The sequence below is a fragment of the Daphnia magna genome, linkage group LG8 (genome assembly GCF_020631705.1).
Source record: "Daphnia magna isolate NIES linkage group LG8, ASM2063170v1.1, whole genome shotgun sequence".
In the NCBI taxonomy this organism is placed as follows: Eukaryota; Metazoa; Arthropoda; class Branchiopoda; order Diplostraca; family Daphniidae; genus Daphnia; species Daphnia magna.
This window is the reverse complement of record NC_059189.1, coordinates 6,914,710-6,938,785: the sequence shown is the minus strand read 5'-3', so window position 1 is coordinate 6,938,785 and position 24,076 is coordinate 6,914,710. Positions and strand designations below refer to the sequence as shown.

The following is a 24,076-nucleotide window of genomic DNA, read 5'->3' as shown; positions in this document are numbered from 1 at the left end:
CACTATTCGGGCTCGTTGGTCGACTGTCATTTCTATAAATCGCGTACATCGTTCCAATGCATGGCCCGGTTCTTCGTTGCACACCTTACATTTGCTTGTGTAAGATTGATCCGCGTTAATTGCGTTAACCGTTGGCAAAAGGGCCGCATGATTCTGCTGGGTAGTCGAACGGTGGGATGTCTGGTTCCCTTGCCGATTCCAATACGTCGCGCTTTCTTGTTGATATCTGTTTGAATATTGGGATGGAGTGTTTATAGCTGGAGCTTCCGGGGCAGTAGGCATTGCGCTCTGGACGTTCTTCATTCCCATGAGCTCCAACTCAAGCCATGCATCCAAGTCTCGCAATGTCGGATTTCTTGGGAATAATCATGTAACTTGTCTTCCCCATCTTGACAGCAAACTATCTGGTAGTTTTGTTACTAAGCCTTCGAGTGCGACGCTGGATTCCAGTTCATGTCCGTAACCGGCGGCGTCCAGAGTGGCGACTGCTCCATGCAGCTGCGACGAGAAGGTTTCTAGCTCCTTTCCACCTCGGCATAGTTGGATTGCCATAAGATGTTGGATGTAGGAGCGTACCACTAAGTGGGGGTGGCCATACTTTTTATGCAGTTCTATTAGCGCTGCACGGTACGCTTGAGGCGTTACAACGATTTGACTCATTCCTTCTTTAAGGTGTGGAGAAAGCATCGTTGACAGCATCGTCAATCGTTGTATGTCTGCTGGGAAAACGTCGTGAACCATGCTTTTCACCGTTTGTATGAAGACTGGCCAGTCTCGTGGTTCTCCTCCAAACGGTTTCATTTTGGCCAACATGGCCATCGTAACCATAGCGTCGGCTCCTCCAGATAGTGGTGTTACAGGTTGGAACGGCAGGAAGATCCATGCATCAACTGCATTTGGAATTGCTGACGCGTCTTGACGTCCTGTGTTGTTGTACTTTCTACAAGTTGAAATTTCGTTTTCGATGAATGACAGGTCTGTCTGGTCAGTGGTCTTTTTACCCAAATCTTTATTTGGCGTTGAAGTACGGGGCGTATTTTTTTCGCGGGGCTTTTGATCCAATCTATCTCTTTCAGCAGCTCTTGCTTCGTCTTCAGCCAATCTTTTCTTCGCTATTTCTTCATCTTCCATCTCGTATCGTCGCTTAAGCGCTTCTTTTTGTTTTTGAGCAGCTGTGGCCGTTTGAGCCTCGGAGAGCACTTTCTGAGCGTTTAGCAATTGCTGTGTGGTGTTAGCAGCTTGTATCTCCAACAGTTGTTGAACGGCCAGCGTAGTTTCAGCAATCTTTATTTTCACGTAGGAATCAATTTCTCCAAAGATTTTTTTATAACTGTCATGAAGGACCGTGGCCCAGTTTTTTGCTTGCTCCTTGTCTGGGCCGTCTGGTCCAGCAATTATTGCTGCAAAATATTTGCTGTGTAGCCGCATGCATTCTTCTTATAGTTCGGTTAAAGTTTCTTTCTGTTCCTCCAGCACTGCGATGTTTTTTGAGGCTGCAATTCCTGCTTCGATTGCCGTGCAAAGCTTCGTAAACTTTGACCGACACAGTTTACGTAAGGATTTCGCCAACTCTGGGGATAAGCTTGATTCGTCATGTTCACTATCTGACATTTTTGGTGTTTATCGTTTTTTGATTGTTGTCACTCAATATCTGTAAAGAAAATTTATGCCTTTAGGCCACTTAAACTCGTAATTTTTTTTTTTTTTCCTTAATGCTCTTAAGAGCCACGTTCAGCCTTGAGGCTGCCTTGGGGTTTCGTATTGGATCAACTCAGGTACTATCTAGTCCTTTGGGCTTCGTATTGAAATAATCCAGATATTATCTAGTCAAACATTTATAATTAGTGCCTTGAGGCCATTTCACATTTCTTTTAACATAAGTTATTCTTTTTTTTTTTTTCACAACCTCATTTGCCACGTTCCCGGGTTTCGGCACCAAAATGTTGCCTTTCGCAAGACAACCCTTTGAAATTACGTTCTCTCTTCTTGTCATAACTCTATAATGTGAAACTTATGTTACCTGTTCAATGAAATTGCACTTAATTCAGCTTTGATACTTTATTCAATGGCACATCAAAAATTCTACTTCCCTGCAAAAAAAGGACAAGACATGAGGCATGACCAAAAATCGTCTGCTCTTTTCCCCTCCCGCGAACAAAAAAGAAAAACGTTGCCGGATAATATCTCCCATCAGGAAAAAGTATAAACTCGTGTATTCACATTGAATACAAGTATATTTGATTCTGTTTACATGTAGAAGTATAAACTTATAAATTGCAGTGTATTCACATTGAATACAAATATATTTGATCCTGTTTACATATAGAAGTAAAAATTCATGGTATCACAGTGTATTCACATTAAATACAAGTATATTTGATTCTGTTTATATGTAGAAGTAAAAACACATAGTATCACAGTGTATTCACATTGAATACAAGTATATTTGATCCTGTTTACATATAGAATTAAAACTCATAGTATCACAGTGTATTCACATTGAATTCCAGTATATTTGATCCTGTTTACATATAGAAATAAACACTCATGGTATCACAGTGTATTCATATTGAATACAAGTTTATTTGATTCTGTTTACATGTCGAAGTATAAACTTGTGTATTCACATTAAATACAAGTATATTTGATACTGTTTACATGTAGAAGTAAAAATTCATGGTATCACAGTATATTCACATTGAATACAAGTATATTTGATTCTGTTAACATGTAGAAGTATAAACTCATGGAATCACAGTGTATTTACATTGAGTACAAGTATATTTGATCCTGTTTACATATAGAAGTAAAAACTCATGGTATCACAGTGTATTAATATTGAATACAAGTATATTTGAAGCTGTTTACATATAGAAGTAAAATTTCATGGTATCACAGTGTATTCACATGGAATACAAGTATGTTCGATTCTGTTTACATGTAGAAGTATAAACTCGTGTATTAACATTAAATACAAGTATATTTGATCCTGTTTACATATAGAAGTAAAAACTCATAGTATCACAGTGTATTCACATTGAATTCCAGTATAATTGATCCTGTTTACATATAGAAGTAAAGACTCATGGTATCCCAGTGTATTCACATTGAATTCAAGTATATTTGAAGCTGTTTACATATAGAAGTAAAACCTCATGGTATCACAGTTTATTTACATTGAATATGAGTATATTTGATTCTGTTTACATGTAGAAGTATAAACTCGTGTATTCACATTGAATACAAGTATATTTAATTCTGTTTACATTTAGAAGTATAAACTTATAATATCCCAGTGTATTCACATTGAATACAAGTATGTTTGATCCTGTTTACATATAGAAGTAAAAATTCATGGTATCACAGTGTATTCACATTGAATACAAGTACATTTGATTCTGTTTACATATAGAAGTAAAAACTCATTGTATCACAGTGTATTCACATTGAATACAAGTATATTTGATTCTGTTTAAATTTAGATGTATAAACTCATGGTATCACAGTGTATTCACATTAAATACAAGTATATTTGATCCTGTTTACATATAGAAGTAAAAATCATAGTATCACAGTATATTTACATTGAATACAAGTACATTTGAATCTGTTTACATATAGAAGTAAAAACTCATGGTATCACAGTGTATTCACTTTGAATTCAAGTATATTTGATCCTTTTTACACATAGTTGTAAAAACTCATGGAATCACAGTGTATTCAAATTGAATACAAGTATATGTGATACTCTTTACATATAGAAGTAAAACTCATGGTATCACAGTGTATTCACATTAAATTCAAGAATATTTGAAGCTGTTTACATATAGAAGTATAATCTCATGGTATCACAGTTTATTCACATTGAATACAAGTATATTTGATCATGTTTTCATATAGAAGTCAAAACTCATGGTATCACAGTGCATTCCCATTGAATACAAGTATATTTGATTCTGTTTACATGTAAAAGTATAAACTCATGGTATCACAGTGTATTAACATTGAATACTAGTATAATTGATCCTATTTACATATAGAAGTATGAAATCATGGTATCACAGTGTATTCATATTGAATTCAAGTATATTTGATCCTGTTATTATATAGAAGTAAAAACTCATAGTATCACAGTGTATTCACATTGAATTCCAGTATATTTGATCTTGTTTACATATAGAAGTAAACACTCATGGTATCACAGTGTATTCACATTGAATTCAAGTATATTTGAAGCTGTTTACATATAGAAGAAAAAACTCATGTTATCACAGTGTATTCACATTGAATACATGTTTATTTGATTCTGTTTACATGTAGAAGTATAAACTCGTGTATTCACATTGAATACAAGTATGTTTGATTCTGTTTACATGTAGAAAAATAAACTCGTGTATTAACATTGAATACAAGTATATTTGATCTTGTTTACAAATAGAAGTAAATACTCATAGTATCACAGTGTATTCACATTTAATTCCAGTATAATTGTTCCTGTTTACATATAGAAGTAAACACTCATGGTATCCCAGTGTATTCACATTGAATACAAGTATATTCGATTCTGTTTACATATAGAAGTAAAAACTCATGGTATCACAGTGTATTCACGTTGAAATCAAGTATATTTGATCCTGTTTAAATAAAGATGTAAAAACTCTTGGTATCACAGTGTATTCATATTGAATACAAGTATGTTTGATTCTGTTTACATGTAGAAGTATAAACTCATGGTATCACTGTGAATTTACATTGAATACAAGTATATTTGATCCTCTTTACATATAGAAGTAAAAACTCATGGTATCACAGTGTATTCACATTGAATACCAGTATATTTGTTCTGTTTACATGTAGAAGTATAAACTCATAATATCACAGAATATTCACATTAAATACAAGTATATTTGATTTTGTTTACATGTAGAAGTATAAACTCATAATATCACAGTGTATTCACATTGAATACAAGTATATTTGATCCTCTTTACATATAGAAGTAAAAACTCATGGTATCACAGTGCATTCCCATTGAATACAAGTATATTTGATTCTGTTTACATGTAAAAGTATAAACTCGTGGTATCACAGTGCATTAACATTGAATACAAGTATAATTGATCCTATTTACATATAGAAGTATGAAATCATGGTATCACAGTGTATTCATATTGAATTCAAGTATATTTGATCCTGTTAACATATAGAAGTAAAAACTCATAGTATCACAGTTTATTCACATTGAATACAAGTATATTTGATTCTGTTTACATATAGAAGTAAAAACTCATGGTATCACAGTGTATTCACATTTAATACAAGTTTATTTGATTCTGTTTACATGTAGAAGTATAAACTCAGTGTATTCACATTGAATACAAGTATGTTTGATTCTGTTTACATGTAGAAAAATAAACTCGTGTATTAACATTGAATACAAGTATATTTGATCTTGTTTACATATAGAAGTAAATACTCATAGTATCACAGTGTATTCACATTTAATTCCAGTATAATTGTTCCTGTTTTCATATAGAAGTAAACACTCATGGTATCCCAGTGTATTCACATTGAATACAAGTATATTCGATTCTGTTTACATATAGAAGTAAAAACTCATGATATCACAGTGTATTCACGTTGAAATCAAGTATATTTGATCCTGTTTACATAAAGATGTAAAAACTCTTGGTATCACAGTGTATTCATATTGAATACAAGTATATTTGATTCTGTTTACATGTAGAAGTATAAACTCATGGTATCACTGTGAATTTAAATTGAATACAAGTATATTTGATCCTCTTTACATATAGAAGTAAAAACTCATGGTATTACAGTGTATTCACATTGAATACCAGTATATTTGTTCTGTTTACATGTAGAAGTATAAACTCATAATATCACAGAATATTCACATTAAATACAAGTATATTTGATTTTGTTTACATGTAGAAGTATAAACTCATAATATCACAGTGTATTCACATTGAATACAAGTATATTTGATCCTCTTTACATATAGAAGTAAAAACTCATGGTATCACAGTGCATTCCCATTGAATACAAGTATATTTGATTCTGTTTACATATAGAAGTATGAAATCATGGTATCACAGTGTATTCATATTGAATTCAAGTATATTTGATCCTGTTAACATATAGAAGTAAAAACTCATAGTATCACAGTTTATTCACATTGAATACAAGTATATTTGATTCTGTTTACATGTAGAAGTATAAACTCATGGTGTCACAGTGTATTCACATCGAATTCAAGTATATTTGATCCTGTTTATATATCGAAGTAAAACTCATGGTATCACAGTGTATTCACATTGAATTCAAGAATATTTGAGGCTTTTTACATATAGAAGTATAAGCTCATGGTATCACAGTGTATTAACATTGAATACAAATATATTTGATCATATTTTCATATAGAAGTAAAAACTCATGGTATCACAGTGTATTCACATTGAATACAGGTATATTTGATTCTGTTTACATGTAGAAGTATAAACTCATGGTATCACTGTGTATTTACATTAAATACAAGTATATTTGATCCTGTTTTCATATAGAACTAAAAACTCATGGTATCACAGTGTATTCACATTGAATTCAAGAATATTTGAGGCTGTTTACATATAGAAGTATAAACTCATGGTATCACAGTGTATTCACATTGAATACAAGTATATTTGATTCTGTTTACATGTAGAAGTATAAACTCATGATATCACAGTGTATTCACATCAAGTACAAGTATATTTGATTCTGTTTACATATAGAAGTAAAAACTCATGGTATCACAGTGTATTCATATTGAATACAAGTATATTTGATCCTGTTTACATATAGAAGTAAAAACTCATAGTTTCACAGTGTATTCATATTGAATACAAGTATATTTTATCCTGTTTATATATAGAAGTAAAAACTCATAGTTTCACAGTGTATTCTCATTGAATTCAAGTAGGGGAGAGCGGGATTGGATGGGACAAAAAAATTAACACCGAGTGTAACTTCCTATATCTTTTTAAATATACAGAATTAAGAAAATGTTTAAATGAACATTAAAGGCATTTATTTAACCTTTCTTAATCCTTTTTAAATTTAATTTATCTTTAAAAATGCATAAGCCGGAATGTTAAGAATGAAGTGACTTCGTTTATAAAAATCACTTTTTACACGGGGTTGCTTGGGATACTCTTCTTAATGTTAGTATTTGTGCATAAACTGACGGAAAAATAACAAAACTGGTATATCGATTTGGTGCGAAATTCCATTTTCTTTGCAACCATGTACATATCACGCACGAAAAACACATTTTACCTTTAGAAATCTTAATAAACAAATTTGTTTTTCAAAAACGAGAAATTTTCAATCGATAGCTGGCTTCTAATATTCGATTCATTACTTATAAATAATCAATGTGTTAAATATTCGTATCGATAAATATCAAAGTTCAAATAATCTAAGTTTTTAGTAATAATTTCAATCAATCAGCAGTACTAGGACTATCCAAATCCACTATTCATCGGCTGCTTAAATCAAACAGTGTAAGTGATGTCACTCACTCTTTCAAGAAAACATGTCACAACCGTCAAGTTTTTAATGAACAAGAAGAATGTGAACTAACCAATTACCTGATTATGGCACAAAAATTAAACCACGGACTGACACCAAGTGATACCAGAAAACTGGCTTATTCCTTTGCAAAGTCAAACAACATTAAAATGCCATCTCGTTGGGAAGTGAACGAAGAAGCTGGAAAAGATTGGTTTTCCTCATTCTTAAGACGAAATTCAAGGCTGTCCATTAGGAAACCTGAAACGACGAGCCAAGCTCGAGCTGCAGCCGTCAACCACGTCATCATCGACAAATATTTTGATGACTTGTATGACTTGTATGAAAAGCACAAGCTTACAGATGAAGAAATCTTTAACCCTGACGAAACAAATAATCCAACAGTGGTGGACCCTCAAAATATTGTTGCCGAGAAAGGAGTTAAAGCTGTAATTTTCTGGTAATTTAATTGTTGAACTGAAATTACATTTTTATCTATTTTTCAGGTGAGTAGCTCTGTTGGTGGGGAGCAAGGGATTAATGTTACCATGTTAGCATTTGTAAACGCTGCTGGTAAAGCCTTTCCAGGCACCTTCATTTTCCCAAGAGTTAAGGTGAACCTCACCAAAATGATAATTTGCCTGATGGTTTCCTCCCTTTAGCATGTCCTTCCGGTTGGATGACGTCTGAGCTCTTCTTGATTTCGTTGCAGCATCTATTGAAACATACTAACTGTTCTCCTGAGAAGCCAATCCTTCTTATACTTAACAATCACACTAGCCACATTAGCTATCCCGTAGTTGAGTTTTGCAAGAAAAGTTCACGTTTCCACCTCACACATCTCATGTGACTCAGCCCCTCGACAAGTGTTTATTTGGTCCGATGAAATTGGATATGTCACAAGAACACCGTCACTGGATGCGAAATCATCCAGGGGAGAGAATTTCCATTTATGATGTGCCTCAGTTAACAAAAGTACCATACGAGAGGAGATTTAATTCCAAAAACATCAAATCCGCATTTACTGCCTGCGGTATTTATCCATTCAACCGACATGCAATCCCAGAGCACATGTTTGCACCATCGTCTGTGACTGATTTGCCTAATGGTATAGTAAATGAGAAATTATATTTAATGATTGTGTTTGATAATCGTTTATCTACTTAGTAGCACCACCGAATGAAACTGAAGGAATGAATTCACTGTCAGCTCTTGTGTCACAAAGAGATTCTCAACAAGATGTTTTAGGTGATATAGTTAATCGTCAGCTAAATCAGCAAGGTATTTTTATATAACATTGATTGTTAAACTGCATTAATTAACACTTTAAATACAATTACATTGCAGCTGGGGTGTGTATTGACGTCCAAGCTGATAATGTTCTCCCGTCAAGTCAAGAAGATGGAATGTCACACTACCTTTTAACAATAAATAGTGGGAAGTTGCAATTAACTACAATTTCGACATCTTCTAGTACTCTGCTTAGATCTGCTGTTTTGCCATTAACACTCACTGAAATGCCTTCAAACGAGCTGCATCGTAAAAGCTTTACGCCAGAAGAAGTGTTACCTCATCTTAGAGTTGCCCAAACAGGACCAAGAGTACCCAGAAACACGAACAGGGGTTCTTCTCGTGTACTGACAAATTCTCCAGAAATTGCTAAGTTAAAAGAGGCACACAACGCAAAAGTGTTGAAAGAACACAATCGTATTTTAAGGGAAAACAAAAAATTGAGCAAAGTCCAAAAAGAAAATAACAAAAAAGTAAGATTTACTTGATAATTAAATTTTGAGTTACCGCATGGATTATTGTATTAATATTTAAATATGTTCATCTATATGATAACTTTCCCTTATTTTATTGTCGTGAGCAGGTTTGTACTGCAAAGACTACAGCAACGACAACTCTACGTACCCAATCAGAATCAGTGCACCCACCGTCCAAGTCGCCTTTATTGGATTCAGCTACGGCGAAGGCGACGAAGAATAAAAGAAAATCGAAATGCAATAATGAAAATGTTTATCCTGACAAGAACTACTCCCCGTCGCTGAAATCAAAGGCTACTATTCAACGAACCCGGATTCCTCGTGAAGTGAAACGTGTGTTGTTTTTGGGTTAAGCCCGTCTTAGTCCTTTCACAATTTTAATTAAAAACAAAGATTTCTAGTGTTCATTACTGTAACGAAGGCCTACAAATATATTTACTCAACATGCCCACATTTTATTATCTTATGTTACTCCCTTTTTTACTTATGATATCCACCTTTCCCTTATGTTAACGTCTACAATTGCAACATATTTCCTGTTTACTTCCTTGAAGCGTTGTTTGTCAATCCGGAGATGAAGTCATCGACGCTTTTAGCTGACCTCGATGAACACCTGCAACTGATGCGCATATCACACAATAAATAAACAATCAATTGATTGGTTGCTTACACGTCATAATCAATCAATTAATAAAACATCTCTTGATTGGTTGCTCGTCTCGAGTTGCGACAGGCATCAGCGTCTGTGACCACTCCCGAAATGCGAGGTTTCGTGATGAACCCACATTTCCGACAAACAGAGTCGTTCGGCAACTTCCACAACGTTTAGACGCGGAAACTCTAACAGTGCAATTCTTGAATTTGCTAGAGTCTACTCACAGTTCTGAAACTTTTAGTAGCCGAATTGTTGAGTGTTAATTCTGTGAGTTTATTCGTGCACTGGTCTCTTTCCTTACTCTTAAACTTTGTCCCGTGCTTTCCTCCCTTTTGAACTGTCTGTTTCCCCCGCGTTCCGCTCGCGCTACCACAAGCCGCTTCGTATCGTTTTACCAACGTGCGCTCCCGTAACGCTCGCGCTACATCGGTAAGCTTCCAAATTGCCCTTATTCTGTTTGTCATTATGGTTTGGCTCATTATTCCCTTCCTTGTCATATTGTATGTTCTTTTCCGTGTAATTCTTATGGCCTTAGTCAAGTGAAATACATGTCTATCATTGTGGGTAATTCGCCTCCGAGTTCACTTAAATTCCGATTCCAAACGACATTTAATTCTTTGTAATACTTCACCCCACAAGAGATGTATTACATTACCATACTTGTGTGCATTTAAGTAACTTGCAATGTCACTAATTTATTATCGATTTCCTATGTCAAAAATCAAAATGTAAGTGCTATTCCTTAATTTATCATCTTTCTGTTCCAAATACGAAATGAGATCTTTGTATTCCAATCTTTATCAACATGTTCCATAACCTCGATACATAATGTAAATTTTCATTTACCTCAATGGAAATTGGCAATACAGAAATGAAAAGACTAATCGACGCATTGTGAACCACCATTGGTGACGACCTGCTGAAGTTTGACGGGAATTTCCTGGAAAAGGTGCTTGATAAATTTGTCAGTGCAAACCTTTTACCACATTGAGGTGATTTCTCTCTCCAAACCGCACAGAGAGCTCGCTTTAACGTTCTCTTCAGTAAACTTGATAGACATTTCCAGCCACAATTGCTCAAGTGGCATAATATCACCAAAAGACTTTGGCAAGTCAACAACAAAAATGTTCCTTTTGTGCTCTGCCAAAAACTCATTAACAGATTTTCTGCGATGGACAGGATACCTGTTAAGAGGAATGACAACAATGTAATAGGCCTACAATAGACAATACATTATTTGCAACTTTTCTTAACAGTCGTGCACAAGGCCAATACGTTCATTCAAACTCAAAGGAAGCACATACTGCCACAGAATATTCTTGTAGTTATTTGAATCAAACTTGCCATTTACTCGACATAAGGCAGACATCTGTGCAAATGAAGAAATCATACACCAAACTAGCACAGTGTTGGCTTCCTCTTTTTCTGATCCAAAATTCAATGCTATGTTTCCTTTCTCGTCGTAACTGAAATGTTTTATAAGAAAGTTAATGAAAGACAAGATGAAATGACAATTGAAGAGTTAAAAGATGAATGTTTGTTACCTGAAGCGTTGGGTATCACAATAGGTCACATTTTCCACATACTGATGTAAATTTCTTAAACATCTTTTTGCCCCTTCTCTTCTAATTATTCTAATGTCTTCATTTACTTTTGTACGAAACATTTTAAAGTGTTGTCAGAGAACTACAGCAAAATTAAGTGACACTTTTTATCAGACGATTGATTCTTGTCTGCTTGTTAGCTCTTGTCTGTGTAGTAATCGATAGTTAATCAGTAGTTAATCGATAGTTAATCGAACCTCTCCAAAAGTTGTCCTAACCAACCCCGTTCTTGCTGTCCCACCCAACCCCGCCCAACGTTTTCGTTTAGTGCGAACGAACGAAGGGACCAACATACATTTTGCAAACAACAAAATGGAAGAGGAAGAAATTTCACTTAAAATGGTGAAATTACATTTCAATGAAACGATGTTATATAAACACCTATTTTACCTTGAATAAAAAGGTAAAAGCTAAAACCAGAACGGTAAAACACATTTTAGCCGTTTCCCATAGAAGAAATGGTTGGAAATTTATAAAAAAATTGTGAGCATATGGATCACACACTTATTAAAACAGGGCTAAAAGGAATTTTTCCTGTCATTACAGGTACTTACATTAAACCCCTCTGTCCCATACAACCCCTGTCCCATCCAACCCCGCTCTCCTATATTTGATCCTGTTTACACATATAAGTAAAAACTCATGGTATCACAGTTTATTCACATTGAATACAAGTATATTTGATTCGGTTTACATGTAGAAGTATAAACTCATGGTATTACAGGGTATTCACATCGAGTACAAGTATATTTGATCCTGTTAACATATAAAAGTAAAAACTCATGGTATCATAGTGTATTCACATTGAATACAAGTATATTTGATCCTGTTTACATATAGAAGTGAAACTCATGGTATCACAGTGTATTCAAATTGAATTCAAGAATATTTGAAGCTGTTTACATGTAGAAGTATAAACTCATGGTATCACAGTGTATTCACATTGAATACAAGTATATTTGATTCTCTTTACATGTAGAAGTATAAACTCATGGTATCACAGTGTATTCACATTGAATTCAAGTATATTTGATCCTGTTTACACATTGAAGTAAAAACTCATGGTATCCCAGTGTATTTACATTGAATACAAGTATATTTGATCCTGTTTACATATAGATGTAAAAACTAATGCAATCACAGTGTATTCACGTTGAATACAAGAATATTTGGTTCTGTTAACATGAAGAATTATAACTTCATGGTATCACAGTGTATTCACATTGAATACAAGTATATTTGATTCTGTTTACATGTCGAAGTAAAAACTCATGGTATCCCAGTGCATTCACATTGAATACAAGTATATTTGATTCTGTTTACATGTAGAAGTAAAAACTCATAGTATCACAGTGTATTCACATTGTATACAAGTATATTTGATTCTGTTTACATGTAAAAGTATCAACTCATAATATCACAGTGTATTCACATTGAATACAAGTATATTTGATTCTGTTTACATGTAGAAGTATAAACTCATAATATCACAGTGTATTCACGTTGAATACAAGAATATTTGGTTCTGTTAACATGAAGAATTATAACTTCATGGTATCACCGTGTATTCACATTGAATACAAGTATATTTGATTCTGTTTACATGTCGAAGTAAAAACTCATAGTATCACAGTGTATTCACATTGTATACAAGTATATTTGATTCTGTTTACATGTAGAAGTATAACCTTGTGGTATCACAGTGTATTCACATTGAATACAAGTATATTTGATTCTGTTTACATATAGAAGTAAAATCTCATGGTATCACAGTGTTTTCACAATGAATACAAGTATATTTGATTCTCAGACTTGCTTATCAACGATCAACGATATCAACGATAGACAATGAGTTGATCGCCGATCAAACTCATTTTAGCGATCAATTTTTGATTTTTCATACGCCATCTAGCGGTGAATAAAACGAACATGTACAGTAAAACGAAAAAATGTTAAACATTGCGAGTTAAATTATGGGAGCATATTTCCACAAATTATCAGTAGATGGCGTGGAATAAGAAATTTTGAGCGCAGAAATGAGTTTGATCGCGATCAAAATTTTTGAGTTTGATCGCTTTCAAACTCATTTGAAATGAGTTGATCGATCGATCATTTTTTGAGTTTGAGTTTGATCGCGATTGAAAATTGATTTCGATCACGGCAAGTCTGTTGATTCTGTTTACATTTAAAAGTATCAACTCATAATATCACAGTGTATTCACGTTGAATACAAGTATTGTTGATTCTTTTTACATGTAAAAGTATCAACTCATAATATCACAGTGTATTCACATTGAATACAAGTATATCTGATTCTGTTTACATATAGAAGTAAAAACTCATAGTATCACAGCGTATTCACGTTGAATACAAGTATTGTTGTTTCTGTTTACATGTAGAAGTATAAACTCATGGTATCATAGTGTATTCACATTGAATACAAGTAAATTTAATCCTGTTTAAATATAGAAGTAAAAATTCATGGTATCACAGTGTATTCACATTGAATACAAGTATATTTGATTCTGTTTACATGTAGAAGTATAAACTCATAATATAACAGTGTATTCACATTGAATACAAGTAAATTTGATTCTGTTTACATGCGGAAGTATAACCTCATAATATAACAGTGTATTCACATTGAATACAAGTATATTTGATCCTGTTTAAATATAGAAGTAAAAACTCATGGTATCACAGTGTATTCACATTGAATACAAGTATATTTCATTCTGGTTACATGTAGAAGTATAAACTCATGGTATCACAGTGTATTCACATTGAATACAAGTATATTTGATCCTGTTTACATATAGAAATGAAAACTCATAGTATCACAGTGTATTCACATTGAATACAAGTATGTTTGATTCTGTTTACATATAGAAGTAAAAACTCATAGTATCACAGTGTATTCACATTGAATACAAGTATATTTGATTCTGTTTACATGTAAAAGTATCAACTCATAATATCACAGTGAATTCACATTGAATACAAGTATATTTGATTCTGTTTAGATGTAGAAGTATAAACTCATAATATAACAGTGTATTCACATTGAATACAAGTAAATTTGATTTTGTTTACAAGTGGAAGAATAACCTCATAATATAACAGTGTATTCACATTGAATACAAGTATATTTGATCCTGTTTACATATAGAAGTGAAAACCCATAGTATCACAGGGTATTCCAGTTGAATACAAGTATAGTTGATTCTGTTTACATGTAGAAGTATAAAATCATGGTATCACAGTGTTTTCACATTGAATTCAAGTATATTTCATCCTGTTAAGCATAGAAGTAAAAACTCATGGTATCACAGTGTATTCACATTGAATACAAGTATATTTGATCCTGTTTACATATAAAAGAAAAAACTCATAGTATCACGGTGTATTAACATTGAATACAAGTATATTGGATTCTGTTTACATGTAGAAGTAAAAACTCATGGTATCACAGTGTATTTACATTGAATACAAGTATATTTGATTCTGTTTACATGTAAAAGTATCAACTCATAATATCACAGTGTATTCACATTGAATACAAGTATATCTGATTCTGTTTACATATAGAAGTAAAAACTCATAGTATCACAGCGTATTCACGTTGAATACAAGTATTGTTGATTCTGTTTACATGTAGAAGTATAAACTCATGGTATCACAGTGTATTCACATTGAATACAAGTATATTTGATCCTGTTTACATATAGAAGTAAAAACTCATGGTATCACAGTGTATTCACATTGAATACAAGTATATTTGATCCTGTTTACATATAGAAATGAAAACTCATAGTATCACAGTGTATTCACATTGAATACAAGTATATTTGATTCTGTTTACATATAGAAGTAAAAACTCATAGTATCACAGTGTATTCACATTGAATACAAGTATATTTGATTCTGTTTACATGTAAAAGTATCAACTCATAATATCACAGTGAATTCACATTGAATACAAGTATATTTGATTCTGTTTACATGTAGAAGTATAAACTCATAATATAACAGTGTATTCACATTGAATACAAGTAAATTTGATTTTGTTTACAAGTGGAAGAATAACCTCATAATATAACAGTGTATTCACATTGAATACAAGTATATTTGATCCTGTTTACATATAGAAGTGAAAACCCATAGTATCACAGGGTATTCCAGTTGAATACAAGTATAGTTGATTCTGTTTACATGTAGAAGTATAAAATCATGGTATCACAGTGTTTTCACATTGAATTCAAGTATATTTGATTCTGTTTACATGTAAAAGTATCAACTCATAATATCACAGTGTATTCACATTGAATACAAGTATATCTGATTCTGTTTACATATAGAAGTAAAAACTCATAGTATCACAGCGTATTCACGTTGAATACAAGTATAGTTGATTCTGTTTACATGTAGAAGTATAAACTCATGGTATCACAGTGTATACACATTGAATTCAAGTATATTTCATCCTGTTTTCATATAGAAGTAAACACTCATGGTATCCCAGTGTATTCACATTGAATACAAGTATATTCGATTCTGTTTACATATAGAAGTAAAAACTCATGATATCACAGTGTATTCACGTTGAAATGAAGTATATTTGATCCTGTTTACATAAAGATGTAAAAACTCTTGGTATCACAGTGTATTCATATTGAATACAAGTATATTTGATTCTGTTTACATGTAGAAGTATAAACTCATGGTATCACTGTGAATTTACATTGAATACAAGTATATTTGATCCTCTTTACATATAGAAGTAAAAACTCATGGTATCACAGTGTATTCACATTGAATACCAGTATATTTGTTCTGTTTACATGTAGAAGTATAAACTCATAATATCACAGAATATTCACATTAAATACAAGTATATTTGATTTTGTTTACATGTAGAAGTATAAACTCATAATATCACAGTGTATTCACATTGAATACAAGTATATTTGATCCTCTTTACATATAGAAGTAAAAACTCATGGTATCACAGTGCATTCCCATTGAATACAAGTATATTTGATTCTGTTTACATGTAAAAGTATAAACTCGTGGTATCACAGTGCATTAACATTGAATACAAGTATAATTGATCCTATTTACATATAGAAGTATGAAATCATGGTATCACAGTGTATTCATATTGAATTCAAGTATATTTGATCCTGTTAACATATAGAAGTAAAAACTCATAGTATCACAGTTTATTCACATTGAATACAAGTATATTTGATTCTGTTTACATATAGAAGTAAAAAATCATGGTATCACAGTGTATTCACATTTAATACAAGTTTATTTGATTCTGTTTACATGTAGAAGTATAAACTCGTGTATTCACATTGAATACAAGTATGTTTGATTCTGTTTACATGTAGAAAAATAAACTCGTGTATTAACATTGAATACAAGTATATTTGATCTTGTTTACATATAGAAGTAAATACTCATAGTATCACAGTGTATTCACATTTAATTCCAGTATAATTGTTCCTGTTTTCATATAGAAGTAAACACTCATGGTATCCCAGTGTATTCACATTGAATACAAGTATATTCGATTCTGTTTACATATGGAAGTAAAAACTCATGATATCACAGTGTATTCACGTTGAAATCAAGTATATTTGATCCTGTTTACATAAAGATGTAAAAACTCTTGGTATCACAGTGTATTCATATTGAATACAAGTATATTTGATTCTGTTTACATGTAGAAGTATAAACTCATGGTATCACTGTGAATTTACATTGAATACAAGTATATTTGATCCTCTTTACATATAGAAGTAAAAACTCATGGTATCACAGTGTATTCACATTGAATACCAGTATATTTGTTCTGTTTACATGTAGAAGTATAAACTCATAATATCACAGAATATTCACATTAAATACAAGTATATTTGATTTTGTTTACATGTAGAAGTATAAACTCATAATATCACAGTGTATTCACATTGAATACAAGTATATTTGATCCTCTTTACATATAGAAGTAAAAACTCATGGTATCACAGTGCATTCCCATTGAATACAAGTATATTTGATTCTGTTTACATGTAAAAGTATAAACTCGTGGTATCACAGTGCATTAACATTGAATACAAGTATAATTGATCCTATTTACATATAGAAGTATGAAATCATGGTATCACAGTGTATTCATATTGAATTCAAGTATATTTGATCCTGTTAACATATAGAAGTAAAAACTCATAGTATCACAGTTTATTCACATTGAATACAAGTATATTTGATTCTGTTTACATGTAGAAGTATAAACTCATGGTGTCACAGTGTATTCACATCGAATTCAAGTATATTTGATCCTGTTTATATATCGAAGTAAAACTCATGGTATCACAGTGTATTCACATTGAATTCAAGAATATTTGAGGCTTTTTACATATAGAAGTATAAGCTCATGGTATCACAGTGTATTAACATTGAATACAAATATATTTGATCATATTTTCATATAGAAGTAAAAACTCATGGTATCACAGTGTATTCACATTGAATACAGGTATATTTGATTCTGTTTACATGTAGAAGTATAAACTCATGGTATCACTGTGTATTTACATTAAATACAAGTATATTTGATCCTGTTTTCATATAGAACTAAAAACTCATGGTATCACAGTGTATTCACATTGAATTCAAGAATATTTGAGGCTGTTTACATATAGAAGTATAAACTCATGGTATCACAGTGTATTCACATTGAATACAAGTATATTTGATTCTGTTTACATGTAGAAGTATAAACTCATGATATCACAGTGTATTCACATCAAGTACAAGTATATTTGATCCTGTTTACATATAGAAGTAAAAACTCATGGTATCACAGTGTATTCATATTGAATACAAGTATATTTGATCCTGTTTACATATAGAAGTAAAAACTCATAGTTTCACAGTGTATTCATATTGAATACAAGTATATTTTATCCTGTTTATATATAGAAGTAAAAACTCATAGTTTCACAGTGTATTCTCATTGAATTCAAGTAGGGGAGAGCGGGATTGGATGGGACAAAAAAATTAACACCGAGTGTAACTTCCTATATCTTTTTAAATATACAGAATTAAGAAAATGTTTAAATGAACATTAAAGGCATTTATTTAACCTTTCTTAATCCTTTTTTAAATTTAATTTATCTTTAAAAATGCATAAGCCGGAATGTTAAGAATGAAGTGACTTCGTTTATAAAAATCACTTTTTACACGGGGTTGCTTGGGATACTCTTCTTAATGTTAGTATTTGTGCATAAACTGACGGAAAAATAACAAAACTGGTATATCGATTTGGTGCGAAATTCCATTTTCTTTGCAACCATGTACATATCACGCACGAAAAACACATTTTACCTTTAGAAATCTTAATAAACAAATTTGTTTTTCAAAAACGAGAAATTTTCAATCGATAGCTGGCTTCTAATATTCGATTCATTACTTATAAATAATCAATGTGTTAAATATTCGTATCGATAAATATCAAAGTTCAAATAATCTAAGTTTTTAGTAATAATTTCAATCAATCAGCAGTACTAGGACTATCCAAATCCACTATTCATCGGCTGCTTAAATCAAACAGTGTAAGTGATGTCACTCACTCTTTCAAGAAAACATGTCACAACCGTCAAGTTTTTAATGAACAAGAAGAATGTGAACTAACCAATTACCTGATTATGGCACAAAAATTAAACCACGGACTGACACCAAGTGATACCAGAAAACTGGCTTATTCCTTTGCAAAGTCAAACAACATTAAAATGCCATCTCGTTGGGAAGTGAACGAAGAAGCTGGAAAAGATTGGTTTTCCTCATTCTTAAGACGAAATTCAAGGCTGTCCATTAGGAAACCTGAAACGACGAGCCAAGCTCGAGCTGCAGCCGTCAACCACGTCATCATCGACAAATATTTTGATGACTTGTATGACTTGTATGAAAAGCACAAGCTTACAGATGAAGAAATCTTTAACCCTGACGAAACAAATAATCCAACAGTGGTGGACCCTCAAAATATTGTTGCCGAGAAAGGAGTTAAAGCTGTAATTTTCTGGTAATTTAATTGTTGAACTGAAATTACATTTTTATCTATTTTTCAGGTGAGTAGCTCTGTTGGTGGGGAGCAAGGGATTAATGTTACCATGTTAGCATTTGTAAACGCTGCTGGTAAAGCCTTTCCAGGCACCTTCATTTTCCCAAGAGTTAAGGTGAACCTCACCAAAATGATAATTTGCCTGATGGTTTCCTCCCTTTAGCATGTCCTTCCGGTTGGATGACGTCTGAGCTCTTCTTGATTTCGTTGCAGCATCTATTGAAACATACTAACTGTTCTCCTGAGAAGCCAATCCTTCTTATACTTAACAATCACACTAGCCACATTAGCTATCCCGTAGTTGAGTTTTGCAAGAAAAGTTCACGTTTCCACCTCACACATCTCATGTGACTCAGCCCCTCGACAAGTGTTTATTTGGTCCGATGAAATTGGATATGTCACAAGAACACCGTCACTGGATGCGAAATCATCCAGGGGAGAGAATTTCCATTTATGATGTGCCTCAGTTAACAAAAGTACCATACGAGAGGAGATTTAATTCCAAAAACATCAAATCCGCATTTACTGCCTGCGGTATTTATCCATTCAACCGACATGCAATCCCAGAGCACATGTTTGCACCATCGTCTGTGACTGATTTGCCTAATGGTATAGTAAATGAGAAATTATATTTAATGATTGTGTTTGATAATCGTTTATCTACTTAGTAGCACCACCGAATGAAACTGAAGGAATGAATTCACTGTCAGCTCTTGTGTCACAAAGAGATTCTCAACAAGATGTTTTAGGTGATATAGTTAATCGTCAGCTAAATCAGCAAGGTATTTTTATATAACATTGATTGTTAAACTGCATTAATTAACACTTTAAATACAATTACATTGCAGCTGGGGTGTGTATTGACGTCCAAGCTGATAATGTTCTCCCGTCAAGTCAAGAAGATGGAATGTCACACTACCTTTTAACAATAAATAGTGGGAAGTTGCAATTAACTACAATTTCGACATCTTCTAGTACTCTGCTTAGATCTGCTGTTTTGCCATTAACACTCACTGAAATGCCTTCAAACGAGCTGCATCGTAAAAGCTTTACGCCAGAAGAAGTGTTACCTCATCTTAGAGTTGCCCAAACAGGACCAAGAGTACCCAGAAACACGAACAGGGGTTCTTCTCGTGTACTGACAAATTCTCCAGAAATTGCTAAGTTAAAAGAGGCACACAACGCAAAAGTGTTGAAAGAACACAATCGTATTTTAAGGGAAAACAAAAAATTGAGCAAAGTCCAAAAAGAAAATAACAAAAAAGTAAGATTTACTTGATAATTAAATTTTGAGTTACCGCATGGATTATTGTATTAATATTTAAATATGTTCATCTATATGATAACTTTCCCTTATTTTATTGTCGTGAGCAGGTTTGTACTGCAAAGACTACAGCAACGACAACTCTACGTACCCAATCAGAATCAGTGCACCCACCGTCCAAGTCGCCTTTATTGGATTCAGCTACGGCGAAGGCGACGAAGAATAAAAGAAAATCGAAATGCAATAATGAAAATGTTTATCCTGACAAGAACTACTCCCCGTCGCTGAAATCAAAGGCTACTATTCAACGAACCCGGATTCCTCGTGAAGTGAAACGTGTGTTGTTTTTGGGTTAAGCCCGTCTTAGTCCTTTCACAATTTTAATTAAAAACAAAGATTTCTAGTGTTCATTACTGTAACGAAGGCCTACAAATATATTTACTCAACATGCCCACATTTTATTATCTTATGTTACTCCCTTTTTTACTTATGATATCCACCTTTCCCTTATGTTAACGTCTACAATTGCAACATATTTCCTGTTTACTTCCTTGAAGCGTTGTTTGTCAATCCGGAGATGAAGTCATCGACGCTTTTAGCTGACCTCGATGAACACCTGCAACTGATGCGCATATCACACAATAAATAAACAATCAATTGATTGGTTGCTTACACGTCATAATCAATCAATTAATAAAACATCTCTTGATTGGTTGCTCGTCTCGAGTTGCGACAGGCATCAGCGTCTGTGACCACTCCCGAAATGCGAGGTTTCGTGATGAACCCACATTTCCGACAAACAGAGTCGTTCGGCAACTTCCACAACGTTTAGACGCGGAAACTCTAACAGTGCAATTCTTGAATTTGCTAGAGTCTACTCACAGTTCTGAAACTTTTAGTAGCCGAATTGTTGAGTGTTAATTCTGTGAGTTTATTCGTGCACTGGTCTCTTTCCTTACTCTTAAACTTTGTCCCGTGCTTTCCTCCCTTTTGAACTGTCTGTTTCCCCCGCGTTCCGCTCGCGCTACCACAAGCCGCTTCGTATCGTTTTACCAACGTGCGCTCCCGTAACGCTCGCGCTACATCGGTAAGCTTCCAAATTGCCCTTATTCTGTTTGTCATTATGGTTTGGCTCATTATTCCCTTCCTTGTCATATTGTATGTTCTTTTCCGTGTAATTCTTATGGCCTTAGTCAAGTGAAATACATGTCTATCATTGTGGGTAATTCGCCTCCGAGTTCACTTAAATTCCGATTCCAAACGACATTTAATTCTTTGTAATACTTCACCCCACAAGAGATGTATTACATTACCATACTTGTGTGCATTTAAGTAACTTGCAATGTCACTAATTTATTATCGATTTCCTATGTCAAAAATCAAAATGTAAGTGCTATTCCTTAATTTATCATCTTTCTGTTCCAAATACGAAATGAGATCTTTGTATTCCAATCTTTATCAACATGTTCCATAACCTCGATACATAATGTAAATTTTCATTTACCTCAATGGAAATTGGCAATACAGAAATGAAAAGACTAATCGACGCATTGTGAACCACCATTGGTGACGACCTGCTGAAGTTTGACGGGAATTTCCTGGAAAAGGTGCTTGATAAATTTGTCAGTGCAAACCTTTTACCACATTGAGGTGATTTCTCTCTCCAAACCGCACAGAGAGCTCGCTTTAACGTTCTCTTCAGTAAACTTGATAGACATTTCCAGCCACAATTGCTCAAGTGGCATAATATCACCAAAAGACTTTGGCAAGTCAACAACAAAAATGTTCCTTTTGTGCTCTGCCAAAAACTCATTAACAGATTTTCTGCGATGGACAGGATACCTGTTAAGAGGAATGACAACAATGTAATAGGCCTACAATAGACAATACATTATTTGCAACTTTTCTTAACAGTCGTGCACAAGGCCAATACGTTCATTCAAACTCAAAGGAAGCACATACTGCCACAGAATATTCTTGTAGTTATTTGAATCAAACTTGCCATTTACTCGACATAAGGCAGACATCTGTGCAAATGAAGAAATCATACACCAAACTAGCACAGTGTTGGCTTCCTCTTTTTCTGATCCAAAATTCAATGCTATGTTTCCTTTCTCGTCGTAACTGAAATGTTTTATAAGAAAGTTAATGAAAGACAAGATGAAATGACAATTGAAGAGTTAAAAGATGAATGTTTGTTACCTGAAGCGTTGGGTATCACAATAGGTCACATTTTCCACATACTGATGTAAATTTCTTAAACATCTTTTTGCCCCTTCTCTTCTAATTATTCTAATGTCTTCATTTACTTTTGTACGAAACATTTTAAAGTGTTGTCAGAGAACTACAGCAAAATTAAGTGACACTTTTTATCAGACGATTGATTCTTGTCTGCTTGTTAGCTCTTGTCTGTGTAGTAATCGATAGTTAATCAGTAGTTAATCGATAGTTAATCGAACCTCTCCAAAAGTTGTCCTAACCAACCCCGTTCTTGCTGTCCCACCCAACCCCGCCCAACGTTTTCGTTTAGTGCGAACGAACGAAGGGACCAACATACATTTTGCAAACAACAAAATGGAAGAGGAAGAAATTTCACTTAAAATGGTGAAATTACATTTCAATGAAACGATGTTATATAAACACCTATTTTACCTTGAATAAAAAGGTAAAAGCTAAAACCAGAACGGTAAAACACATTTTAGCAGTTTCCCATAGAAGAAATGGTTGGAAATTTATAAAAAAATTGTGAGCATATGGATCACACACTTATTAAAACAGGGCTAAAAGGAATTTTTCCTGTCATTACAGGTACTTACATTAAACCCCTCTGTCCCATACAACCCCTGTCCCATCCAACCCCGCTCTCCTATATTTGATCCTGTTTACACATATAAGTAAAAACTCATGGTATCACAGTTTATTCACATTGAATACAAGTATATTTGATTCGGTTTACATGTAGAAGTATAAACTCATGGTATTACAGGGTATTCACATTGAGTACAAGTATATTTGATCCTGTTAACATATAAAAGTAAAAACTCATGGTATCATAGTGTATTCACATTGAATACAAGTATATTT

At 33.3% G+C, this 24,076-nt stretch overlaps 5 protein-coding genes across 5 annotated transcripts; 2 read left to right on the top strand and 3 right to left on the bottom strand.

Moving 5' to 3' along the window:
• Positions 1-366: 366 nt before the first annotated feature.
• Positions 367-1,428, bottom strand: LOC116923327. The gene has a single exon (XM_032929783.2). It carries the CDS (start codon positions 1,426-1,428, stop codon positions 367-369), a length of 1,062 nt encoding a protein of 353 aa, XP_032785674.2.
• A 6,314-nt stretch (positions 1,429-7,742) lies between these two features.
• LOC123475365 lies at positions 7,743-9,691 on the top strand. Its single transcript, XM_045177968.1, is given in 7 exon segments — positions 7,743-8,021; positions 8,079-8,145; positions 8,187-8,387; positions 8,390-8,605; positions 8,740-8,853; positions 8,920-9,335; positions 9,446-9,691. Coding segments are annotated over 7 exon segments (1,539 nt in total).
• A 1,177-nt stretch (positions 9,692-10,868) lies between these two features.
• Positions 10,869-11,697, bottom strand: LOC116923587. Its single transcript, XM_032930079.2, has 3 exons — positions 11,538-11,697; positions 11,248-11,459; positions 10,869-11,178 (listed from the first exon to the last, which is right to left on the bottom strand). The coding sequence occupies exons 1-3, from the start codon at positions 11,657-11,659 to the stop codon at positions 10,973-10,975; spliced, it is 540 nt and encodes a 179-aa protein (XP_032785970.1). The 5' UTR covers positions 11,660-11,697; the 3' UTR covers positions 10,869-10,972.
• A 7,702-nt stretch (positions 11,698-19,399) lies between these two features.
• LOC116923324 lies at positions 19,400-21,348 on the top strand. The gene is given in 7 exon segments (XM_045177967.1): positions 19,400-19,678; positions 19,736-19,802; positions 19,844-20,044; positions 20,047-20,262; positions 20,397-20,510; positions 20,577-20,992; positions 21,103-21,348. Coding segments are annotated over 7 exon segments (1,539 nt in total).
• A 1,177-nt stretch (positions 21,349-22,525) lies between these two features.
• Positions 22,526-23,354, bottom strand: LOC123475495. Its single transcript, XM_045178192.1, has 3 exons — positions 23,195-23,354; positions 22,905-23,116; positions 22,526-22,835 (listed from the first exon to the last, which is right to left on the bottom strand). Exons 1-3 carry the CDS (start codon positions 23,314-23,316, stop codon positions 22,630-22,632), a joined length of 540 nt encoding a protein of 179 aa, XP_045034127.1. The 5' UTR covers positions 23,317-23,354; the 3' UTR covers positions 22,526-22,629.
• Positions 23,355-24,076: the final 722 nt, after the last annotated feature.